Below are 12,283 nucleotides of genomic sequence, written 5' to 3'. Positions count from 1 at the left end.
GGTACTTATGCGGGTAATCCTAATCGCGGTATAGTAAACGCGGATTTGTGGTTAACCCGGTTTAATGGCCGGTTCAATTGGAGGCGTATTAATCAAGATGAATCTAAAAGTTGAGGATGTTTTATTAAGGAAATTGTTAGTTGTTGGTGATTTTTTAAGAGCGAAAAGTATAGGGGGATTCCTTGAGTTTGCAAATAGTTGGGGGCTAAAAAATCCGGCAACCCTACTTATGCGGGTAATCCTAATCGCGGTATAGTAAACGCGGATTTGTGGTTAAACCCGGTTTAATGGCCGGTTCAATTGGAGGCATATTAATCAAGATGAATCTGAAAGTTGAGGATGTTTTATTAAGGAAATTGTTAGTTGTTGGTGATTTTTTAAGAGCGAAAAAGTATAGGGGGATTCCTTGAGTTTGCAAATAGTTGGGGGCTGAAAAATCCGGCAACCCTGATTACATTAGCATAGTTTATATATTAGGAGGATTAGGTTAACATTTGATCCTCATCCTCTAAACATTTGAATCTATTGGTCAAGATAAGATCTTGACTTGGACAGCTGGTGTTGCTTTTGCTTTTAGGTAATTTCCTTGAAGCTTCCTTAATAACCAGCTCACCATCTTTGTCTTGTTGTTTTGCAGATAGCCGTTGGTCTTGGATGGGCTCACATTTGGTCTTGGGCCTCCAGATCATGTTATTGGGCTTTGGCTTCTGTTTTGGCTGATTTGGCTTGACGACACCGTTTGGAGTTATGTCGGAAGCTGAGCAATCTCTTTTGTCACTTAGCTCAATTAGGTTTACTTTACCTTTTGGCAACTGTACTTCATCTTTCTCAGTTGAATTCTTGAGATCTTGATTTTCTCCTTTAATAGTCCCCCTCAAACTCGGAGTAGGTGGAACATCAACGCCGAGTTTGAATCTAAGTGAAGTGAAAGCTGCCAGAGGAAGAGATTTGGTGAAGATATCTGCGAGCTGGAGGTGACTCGGTATATGAGAGACACGCAGAGTTCCCAAGGCAACTTGTTCACGAACATAGTGATAGTGATTTGCGAAGTGTTTGCTGCGCTTGTGAAACGCTGGATTCGCCGTAAGATATACTGATGAGAGGTTGTCACAATAGAGCTCTGGTGGTTGATGGAGTGGAATTCCAAGCTCTTTCAAGATCTTGCACAACCAGGTAATCTCTGAGGCTGCTTCTGATAGTGCTCGATATTCAGCTTCTGTAGAACTTTTAGCGACTGTTGGTTGTTTCTGGGATTGCCAGGAGATGATATTATTACCAAGGAAGGTGCAAAATCCACCAGTAGATCTGCTAGTCGTCTGACACCCTGCATAGTCACTGTCGCTGTATGCGCGCAAGGTACAATCTGTATCTTTGTTGAAAGAAATTCCCATCGTTATAGTACCTTTAATATACCTGATGATTCGTTTCAATAGGTGAAAGTCAGATACTGTAGGCATGTGCATCTTCTGGCACACAAAATTCACCGCGTATTGGATATCTGGCCTTGTTAGGGTAAGATATTGTAACTTCCCAGCCAAACTCCGAAAATATGTTGGATTTTCAAACTTTTCTTCTTGATTTGGTACCTTGTTTAATTGCAGAGGCAGAGGGGTAGGCATAGGAACAATCAAGCATACCAGCAACTGCAAGGAGATCTTCTGCATATTTCTGTTGAGAGAGGAACAGTCCCCCTGAATGGAATTGCGCATGTATACCAAGAAAGTAGTTGAGCTTGCCCATGTCTTTCATCCTGAATCTTTTGTTGAGCTCCAGAAGAAGAGTGGCTAAGGTATCTGAATTGTTTCCAGTAATTGCCATGTCATCTACATAGAGCAGAAGCATCGTTATGTCTTTACCTTTTGTGTAGACAAAAAGAGAAGGATCAGACATGCTGCAAGTGAATCCAAACTCCAGAAGGTATGTGCTGAATTTATCAAACCAGGCTCTAGGTGCTTGTTTTAAACCATATAGTGACTTATGCAAATGACACACATGATCTGGTTTTGCAGGATCTACAAAACCTGCGGGTTGTGTCATGTAGACAGTTTCTGTGAGATCTCCGTGTAGAAATGCATTTTTAACGTCCATTTGCTTGATTTCCCAGCCCATGATGGTGGCCACATGAAGAATAGATCTCACAGTAGCTGTTCTGACTACAGGACTGTATGTTTCAAGGTAATCAATCCCTTCCTCTTGATCAAAACCTTTTGCAACTAACCTTGCTTTTAGTTTATCCAGAGATCCATCTGCATTGAGCTTTGTTCTGAAAACCCATTTGCAGCCTAGCACATGCATATCAGGAGTATAAGGTATGAGAGACCAAGTCTCAGCTTCTTGACAATTCTCATATTCCTCATGCATTGCTTTATTCCATCCAGCATCTTTTAATGCAGTTGTTACTGTCTTTGGTTCAGGATAAGAGACTCTGGAAGTGAGAAGAGAATACCTAGGGTTTGGCTTTCTGATTCCCACCTGTGATCTTGTGACCATGTGATGACCTTGTGACTGTCTGACAGGAGAAGGAGGAAGCTCTGTTGACTCAGGAACCGCAGTAGACTGATCAGAATCCATGTTACTCAGAGACTGACTTGATGATGATGTTGGTGACACAACACTGTCCATACCATGTAGTGATGACTGAGAGCTGTTGCCTATAGGATCAGGATCGATGCCTGCCGCACACCCAGAACTTTCAGCATTACTAACAGTATGAAGTGTTGTGATGGTTGTAGGTAGACTGATTGGAGCAATGATGTCTTCTAAAATGATGGTGCTTTGCCTTTTAGGTAGAGTTTCTTGTTCTTGTGCTTGTTGTTCAGTGTTGTTTGTAGACATTTCTTGAAAACCTTTTTGCCAGGCTGATAGAAGCGGTGTAGACAGTGACTGTGGAGAAGGTGAGAGTCTATGGAAAGGGAAATCCTGCTCATCAAACACCACATGCCGACTGATGTAGACACGACCTGTTGATAACAGTAAGCATCTGTATCCTTTGTACTTCTCATTGTAACCCAAGAAGACACACTTCAATGATCTTGGATCAAACTTGTTTCTTGCATAATCTCTTAATGTAGGATAGCAACTGCAACCAAAGACTCTTAGTGATGTATAATCAGGTTTATGTCCAATCAATACCTCATAAGGACTTTTGTTATCTTGCAGAACAGAGGAGGGCAGAAGATTGATGAGGAAGTTGGCTGTGTAGAAACCCTCAACCCAATACTTCATAGGCATTCGACTGTGACACATCATGGACAAGCCTAACTCAATGAGATGCCTATGCTTTCTTTCTGCTAACCCGTTTTGTTGTGGTGTGTAGGGACAAGACATATATTGTTGTATACCATGTTGTTGTAGGTGATTCAAGAACTTAGCTCTTGTGAATTCTCCTCCACCATCACATTGAAAGGTACCAATTTTGGTTTGAAACTGATTTTCCACTAATGCTTGAAAAGTAGTGAAGATTGACAAGAAATCTGACTTAAACTTTAGTGGATAGAACCAGCAAAAGCGAGAATAATTGTCTACAAAGATAACATAATAGCAGAAGCCTTGTACTGACTTTATTGGTGCAGGTCCCCATAGATCACAGTGTAACATAAACCTAATTGAGCAATCTCTTTTGTCACTTAGCTCAATTAGGTTTACTTTACCTTTTGGCAACTGTACTTCATCTTTCTCAGTTGAATTCTTGAGATCTTGATTTTCTCCTTTAATACCTAGAACTAGCTCAAATGATATATGTATTATTACATAGCAAAAAAAGAAGTTTCAATCTCTTTTATAGTTCGAAATGTATATTCCCAAATAGAAACTACCTTATCAGCTGGTCTAGAATGAGCAGCATCTCTTTCTACCCTAAGGAAGCTGGTGGCACAAGCATAGTTTATACACTATGGAAGCACACAAACAACATTTTCCACAATGGTCATTCAATACCACTTACATCTATTTTCAAATAAATTGATCGAGAAATCATCAACTCAATCAATACAAGGAAACACATAAAAAAATTCAAAAATCTTATGGGCTTATGACTCATATGAAGGCTTCATCCAGATGAAAAAGTGATTTGCTTCCTTGTTTTTCATTTCTTTTTTACTAAGGACTTAAAAAGCCTAGGTCACCAACATCTAAATCCGCACGTATTTTCTTCATTTTATATGATAGAAGACATATATTGCTACAAAATCCACACATTCTCTTTTATATAGTCCTCAAGAGAACTCAGCCAAGACTATTCAAAGAGACAAATTGATTAAGCCCACTTTGTCTAGCTAAAAAAGTTAAGGCCCGACACTTTTTCAGCCTATCCCTGGAATGTGAATATGATGATGTTAATTATAGATTTATAATACTAAAAATGTTATAAATGACAACAACAACAAAACAATAAAGAGTAAAAAAGGACACTTGAAAATCCGCAGGTGACTTTGAAAAAGAAAGTAACAATGATGAGGTCTTCTTCGAAGCGCAACCTTAAACTTTTCTTGTAATGGCATTGTGAACACATATTCATTTTTATTGAACTTAAAAGACAGATATCATAATGATTTAGATTACTTGGCTTCACGAGTTTTAAACAATTTTGGACCCACCCACTATATTATATCTATAACAGCGTACTAATGTTTCACACTTTAATTTTTAGATTAAAAACATAAAAGTGTTTATAAGTATATGCAATTTCAAACTACTAGGGCCATCCTTCGATTACGGTGCTTTACTTAAATTCTATTTAATCTGAATTTGTGTTCGAATCCAATTCACCAATTTGTCTCTAAAAACTATACGTTTTAATCATCCTATTTTGTCAAGCGACATCGATTGTTTCTTAAAGCTCAAGATGTACTAATTATCATACAGTATGGTAAGTAATCATAACACACACACACACACATATGTATATATTTATATATTAATAGAATATTCAATAACAGTTTTACCATAATAATACAAACATATACACATTGAAAATTTGGAATCTTATTAAGAAAATCAGTTTTACCATATTTATTTTAATTACCTATTTACCTTACGTCTGACAAACAAACTACCGTAATACATATTTTAGTAACACATATATACATATGAAGACTATATCAGTTTTTTGGGGGGTTCATTTTACTATTTTACTTGCATTTATATTATTTTGTTTTCCTTTAGAGAGACATCATTTAGATTTTAGAGGTTACAAGTGAAGGAGATAAATGAAAATACAAAAGAAAAAGAGAGAGGGAATGAGTACACACGTGAGAAGCAAAGGGAAGATACAACAATTTAGGGAGAGGTAGAAGAAGAGAATTGGATAAAGCAGAACGAACCATTACCATAGAGTACTTAGTACCCGGTACTAATAAGTCGACAGATAAGTGTCACCATTTTGAATATGATATCCGATTAGTTGAGGAGGATCGATCCAAACTTGCTGCAAATCGTTTAACGGATCTGTCGAGGCCGACGGTTTAGAAGTCATCTGATGCAGTTTTGAGTTCTTTTATTTCAAGAACTCAGAAAAAACATAAACCATATGTGGGAAATCAGCTTGCTAAAGATATTGAGTTTAGGTAAGCGAGAAAGGAAGACCTTACCAAATTGATTACCTCTTGATAACAAAGACTATGTCATTGAACCGTAAGTTATAGACTTATTGCTTGAACTTTAGTATTTTACATCAAAACTCTTAATTATCAAGAAACCAATTTTTCTTTCTCTTTTTTATTTATTTATATATAACTGAAAATATATTATAGAATGTAACAGTATGTTCACTCACTTCAAAAAAGGTACCTTATCTATGAATTATTTCTAAATATCTATGAGAAATATACATAGAATAAAAACAAGGGACACAAATGATCATTGATCACCTTAGTATAATAAAAAGTAAAATAAATCAAGACATAATTACGTATAAGTGCTTATAATTAACCCCATTAATCTCCGACAAAACCCGACCCGACCACAATTTAAAATCCTTGTGAAAGAAGCTTACTCACACTGTTACACATGAATATTATTCAATTAAGTATCTAACTATTCAACCACATTATGTTAAATTAATACAAACGTATAAATAAATAAAAAATAATATAGAAATAAAAAGCATACAAAAGAAAAAAGAGAACAAAATACGATCGACCTTCTCTTTTTCTTCTATCATCTTTCCCACGCTTTCACGCTTTGCCTCATTTTTATTTATATTTCTTTTTTGAAATAATTCCTTCACTCCTTTTTTCTTTTTGCTGTATCAGACTCACAAAAACTTCTCCTAATTGTCAGAAAAAAAAAAAACTGAATCTCTCTGTTTTTTTTTTCTTTCACAAAATCTCAATTTCAATGGAGACATTGAAGAAGAATCCGTCAGTGAGAAGAAAAAGCAAGTTAGCGAGAACATTCCAGAAAGTATGTAACCTAAGAACAACGTCGACGAAGGTCTCCTCCAACAACGGAATCGGAATCTGTATGTTAAAGTCACAGAATCCAAATTTCAACGATGAAGACGACGACGGAGACTCTGTTTTCGATTTAAAGAGTACTTCCAGTAGCAGAAGCGAGGAGATCAAAGTCCGAGAGCGTCGTAGAGCTGTTTTAGAAGCTGTGGTTGCGAAGATCTTCGCTAGTACAACTTCCATTAAAGCTGCTTACGCTGAGCTTCAGATGGCGCAACGTCCCTACGATAACGACGCTATACAAGCGGCGGATACGGCGGTGGTCGAAGAGCTTAGAGCTTTATCGGAGCTTAAACGGAGTTTTCTTAGGAAGGAACTGAATCTGTCTCCGCAAGTTGCGATTATGTTAGCTGAGATCCAGGAGCAACAGAGTTTGATGAGGACTTACGAAATCACGATTAAGAAACTTGAATTTGAAGTTACGGAGAAGAAATTGAAGATCGATGAATTGAAGATGAGTCTTGATGAGAATTTGGTGATGAATAAATCGTTGGAGAAGAAACTCACAGCGAGTGGATCGATTTCTGCGTTTGATAATATTCAAATTTCGAATTTGAATTTGAGTCAATTTGTTCAGGTTTTAGGTTTTACGTTGAGATCTGTTAGAAGCTTTGTGAAATTGATTGTGAAGGAGATGGAATCAGCGAGCTGGGATCTAGACGCCGCCGGTTCCGCCGCCGTTTCGGTGAACGTTAAAAACGCTTCCACCGTTTTCGCGAGACCGAGTCATCGTTGTTTCGCGTTTGAATCGTTTGTTTGTGGGAAAATGTTTGAGAATTTCGAGTCTCCTGATTTCTCGAGTCGTGAGGAATTCGAAAACGTGAGATCCGTTGACCCGATTCAGTACTTGACCCGGAACCCGGGTTCGTCTTTTGCGAGTTTCGTGGTTCATAAGTACTTGAGCGTTGTACACGCGAAGATGGAGTGTTCTTTCTTCGGGAACTTGAACCAGAGGAAACTGGTTAACTCGGGTGGGTTTCCGGATTCGGGTTTTTTCGCAACGTTTTGTGAAATGGCTAAACGGATCTGGCTTCTACACTGCTTAGCGTTTTCTTTAAGTGAAAACGTCACGGTGTTTCAGCTCAAAAGAGGTTGTAGATTCTCTCAAGTGTATATGGAGAGTGTGAAATCAGGCGATGAGTCAATCTTCTCCGGCGATAATTCAGATATTCGGGTCGGGTTCACGGTTGTTCCCGGGTTTAAAATCGGTGAGAATGTGATACAAAGCCAGGTTTACTTGTCTCCGGTTAACGGTTTTACTTCATGAATAGCCAACGAAAACAGAATCAAAAGGAAAACGCGGTGGTTGTGTTCACGCGCCGGGGAAAATAAAAGAGGTGGCGCGTGGAAAGGAAATGGTGGGGACATGATTCCTTGGGGGCAGCAAGACTGGCAAGTGGGACATGTTTTGAGAATGTGACGGAGACAGAAAATGGCGCGAGGGACAATCATCATGAGGAAATAGTTTAGTGAAAGAAAATGATAATTTTGTTTTTTGGAATAGTTTTGATTATTGAAGTAGGAATGCAGGGAAGAAAAATTATATTCTATGTTTTTTTAATGTATAAATTTTGTTATATACTTGATAATTTGATATTTTTATAATGTTTGGAGTTGGTGTATATATTTTTCTAATTAATTTATTAAAATACGCTATGTGTCGTCGTCGCTAGAAATTAATTTAAGATATCTTCTAATTATGACAAAAATATTGTGGAGTTACTTGAAAAATAAGTAAGATTAGAATCTGTTTTTGTAGTCAAACATTTGCGCCGGAGTGGCTTTATTATATTGACTTGATTAGTTTTTACTTTTTAGATATCAGTTTAGCTAACGTGAGTGTTGTTAGCAGCATTATGGAAAAATATGTACGAATTGTATTTTTTTTGTTAATCAATATAATGTGTGTTGAATGGTATGCGTGAGATTAAGAAATTAGAAAACGTGTAGATAATGAATGGAAAGGAGAGGGTTAAAAATACGATTTGTTTTTTTCTGGTAAGAGAGTGAGACAGATGTGTGTGACGTAAGAGAATCAATCTAGTGAAAGAGATAAACCAATGAGAGATTTCCACATATACGGCCGATTTTGAAATCTACTTGTTAGGCAACTATTCAATACCGTTGTATAATTAATTCCGTTTATTTAATATTGCATGCGGGTTGGTCTGGCATAAATTAATAGTGATAAAGAATAAAAGAAACTAAATGAATAGAGACAATTGAGTAATTAGAGATCAAATTTCATTCAATACATTTTATTATTTATTCTAGACGTAATTAGTTGGAGATTTGGTTATACGAAAGAAAAAAAAATGATCGAAGTAGGATATTTTGTATGTCATTGTAATTGCTGTGTAAAGTTATGAATATGAATATTGATGGATATATATAGTTTTAAATGAATTTAATAGTCAGACAGAATTACATATTTTATATTTTTAGATGAAGAATTTATCCTGAACTCATCATGCATATGACTTTAATTTAAAAATAGCAAGAGCTAACCAATATTTTATATTGTGGAAGCCCATTTGACCCATTGGTTGACCAAGGGTTAATTAATGCTTCTACACCAAGAGGTCTGGGGTTCGAGTCCCAGGTATTGCGATTTATTAATAAATTTGCAGATTAATGGAGGCAAGTGTGCAAGAGATCTCCAGCGATGTACAATTATAGCTGTTCGCCAGGATTCTACGCAGAGAAGGAAGTATCGCCAGGTCGTGGATCATTGAAGGTATTCATCAAGATTACAAAGAAAGGAAGTGTAGTCTGTCGTGGATCTAGTAAGGGTCGGAAGAAATTGTCAGTTGTAGAATCGTCTATGTAACAGCTCTCATAATTTGCAATTAATAATAATAAAAAAAAAAAACCCAATATTTTACATGTAGCATACTTAACAAAACAAGTAGAAAGGCCCATCAGATAATGGCCCATTCATAAATCAAGTTGTAATCGTCTTTCTTATGAGAAATATTGTTGAGCCAAAAGATCATGTATGATATTTGAATATACTTGAATAAAAGAAGTAGAAAGGCCCATTAGATAATGGCCCATTAATAAATCAAGTTGTGATCGTCTTTCTTATGCGAAGTGTTGTTGAGCCAAAGATCATGTATGATGTTTTAAATGGTTTTAGATAGTTCGTTTTGTGTAATCAAGAGCTCAGAACTTTGAGTTTTTGTATTTTACAATTACAATTTATTTAAGATAAGAACCTGAGAAAAAGATCCAAAATTCGTATAGAAAACATCAAAAATATATTTCTCGTATATTTAGTGATCGGCTACACACCCACAAGCTAATTTGATCATCCAAGTTGAAGCATGTATAGTTCTTCAATCCGACCATGTTCAGACTTTTTATGTATTTAAGCATTTCTAAAACAGTTTTTAACCTCAGTTTTAATTGCTCTAAGTGGTTGTTGAGACCTTAAATTATGATCTTACATTTTGGAATGAGAATCCATAATTTCTTTACATTAGGAAGATCTCTAATCATCTCTCTTTTATCTTTAATTATGGTTATGCCTGCAATGAGCTTTGTTCAGTTACATGTGTAAGTTGTTTTCTTGGTTGGATCTTGGGATTATACTAGCTTAGGTTAATCACGAATGATGATTAAAGGATTATCTTTTACAAACTGTTAATTACTTAATTTTAGTTCATAATGTGCTAAATAGCTAGTTAATCATGTTATATACAGTATCACCAATCAAACTCTGTATATTAGGTGTGTATACTTATGAAGAACAGTATTACACTATCATTTTTCCATATTTCTACAGTCGAAATATCTAGGATGACATCTCTAATTGGTTCGAGTTTGAATATATAATCCTCAAGAAAACTATACGAATCTCTAATCAATGAGCGGTGGCCTAGGTGCAGCCAATTCAACGCTATAGTACACCTCCACGAGTAACTAACACCTTTTTGCCTTCGAGTACTAAGTATTAATATTAAAATCTCATATATACTACTATTGGATATGAATCTTGGATTAAAAGGATGTTTAAAAGTGTTCGAAACGTTCGACCAAAAAAAAGTGTTTGAATGTTTCTATATCGTTTTCAGCTTTTCAATATATAAAATTTTCTATTTGAATCTTCAATATCGACTTTAGTAAATATTAAACACAAATGATGTCCAACTTGTTCATTAAATATACTGTTAAGAACTATATGACTAAGAGTATTTAACATTTCATCAACAAAAAGAAAGATTTTTACCAAAAAAAAAGAAAAAAAGAAAAAGAAAGATTTTATGCTACTGAAGTACTAAAATAAAGAAAGTATCACTAACCTCAGCCAGTAAGATTCGACTTGTTATAAAATGAGTAACATTAATTAATTACAAGATGGGATATTAAACCTCGTGTGATATGGAAGACAATAAACTTTTGACTAATTTACATAAGTATAATTGTAGTAACCTGAAAAAATAATTCTAAAAACAAAGCCAAAGGTATACCTTGTAGGAAATTTCGTATTATAATTAGAATAAAAGAATGTACTAAATGGAAGAAAAAAAAAAACAAAAAAGAAATATGAATCTAGCGGATCCTATCAGTGGCCAACACCGGGACTAGGAACGGATCGGAGAAACCGATCAACGGTGGAGAGATGTCGAGATCGGAGCTTTCCGGCTAAGACGGCGGCGTGACCCTTTTTGCTCGGCGTTGAGTTGGGAATTTTACCCTTTGGTAGAGCACTTAAGGTACTAGTTTTGGTCACGTGAGGCATGTGACTCTTCTCTTCCTCTCGCACCGTCAAGATTTCTTGTTTCTTGATCTCCAACATCTTTCTTGAAGAAACCGGCGAGGGCAAGGCTGAGACGATGATGGCGAAGACTATGAAGAGCCAGATGGTCGGAACTAGACGAACGGCCATGAAGAGCTTTGATCTTTGGGGTGAAAATAATATTTTGGGTTGAGAAAGAAAGAGAGAGATGAATTCAATAAAATTCTTAAGACTCAAGGTTGCTTTAAAACAATGAAGTGTTATTGTATATATAGTCAATAGATAGAGAGAGAAAGAGAGAGTTCCTATTTTAGAATGTTGATAAAGTGACTAATTTATAAATTGGTGGAATCACTATTTGTCTTTTGAATTAATTACAGATTTTACCCTTTTTTATAATGGTATTTGTGGATTTTGTCCTTTTTTGAATAGTTTGTGGATTTTGCCTTTTTTCAAGCTCCAAAAATATGATTTAACATGCGTTTCACTCGTTATGTTTGGGTTTAGTCGGTTCCATTTGTTCTTAGGGTTTAGTATTTGGTATAAAGTACGTATTTTTACAAAAAAAAAAATCATAAATACGTACATTTTTAAGTGTTAAAAAATGGCAAAATCCGTAAACTATTCAAAAATGGCATTTTCGTAAATTTTTCCAAAAAAAATGGCATTTGAGACAATAATCCCTTTTCTTTTTCTTTAAAATAGAAGTCTAAAGTGACACTCTAACACATGCATGCATAGCAAATTAGTACAACCTGGTTATAATTTTCAAACAATGTTTTCTATGAAATTTCATTTATATGGTAAGTTGGGGAAAAATGTATTGAGAAAGAAAATTCAACGTTCCAAAAGTCGTCATGCACAAACTTATGAATGAAGATTCGCAGCAGTTTCAATTGTACAAAGGAAAATGAATATTAGTATTCAGAAGTCAAAGAGGAAGTTTTAGATAGCAGCCTAAAGAGGAAAAGGTGAAATTAGATTTCACATAAAGATAAATATTACCAAACAATTGTTATTCCGAGATGTGAAATGTATTTAATTTGCAAGGGGGCCAAAGTCCACGATCAAATAAAAACTAAAAGAAAAGAAA

General features: G+C 35.6%; 2 protein-coding genes across 2 annotated transcripts; one reads left to right on the top strand and one right to left on the bottom strand.

Annotated features, from left to right (window-relative positions):
• The first annotated feature begins 6,140 nt into the window (after positions 1-6,140).
• Positions 6,141-7,946, top strand: LOC9326866 (IRK-interacting protein). The gene has a single exon (XM_021014838.1). The coding sequence runs from the start codon at positions 6,337-6,339 to the stop codon at positions 7,714-7,716; it is 1,380 nt and encodes a 459-aa protein (XP_020870497.1). The 5' UTR covers positions 6,141-6,336; the 3' UTR covers positions 7,717-7,946.
• A 2,798-nt stretch (positions 7,947-10,744) lies between these two features.
• LOC9326865 lies at positions 10,745-11,474 on the bottom strand. The gene has a single exon (XM_021013411.1). It carries the CDS (start codon positions 11,338-11,340, stop codon positions 11,017-11,019), a length of 324 nt encoding a protein of 107 aa, XP_020869070.1. The 5' UTR covers positions 11,341-11,474; the 3' UTR covers positions 10,745-11,016.
• Positions 11,475-12,283: the final 809 nt, after the last annotated feature.

This window comes from Arabidopsis lyrata, assembly GCF_000004255.2.
Source record: "Arabidopsis lyrata subsp. lyrata unplaced genomic scaffold ARALYscaffold_1, whole genome shotgun sequence".
Classification (NCBI taxonomy): Eukaryota; Viridiplantae; Streptophyta; class Magnoliopsida; order Brassicales; family Brassicaceae; genus Arabidopsis; species Arabidopsis lyrata.
This window is presented reverse-complemented; position numbering and strand designations above follow the sequence as displayed.

Bases quoted from the DNA above. Each gene is read 5' to 3' on its own strand.
- LOC9326866 (XM_021014838.1), top strand. From the start codon at position 6,337: ATGGAGACATTGAAGAAGAATCCGTCAGTGAGAAGAAAAAGCAAGTTA.
- LOC9326865 (XM_021013411.1), bottom strand. From the start codon at position 11,340: ATGGCCGTTCGTCTAGTTCCGACCATCTGGCTCTTCATAGTCTTCGCC.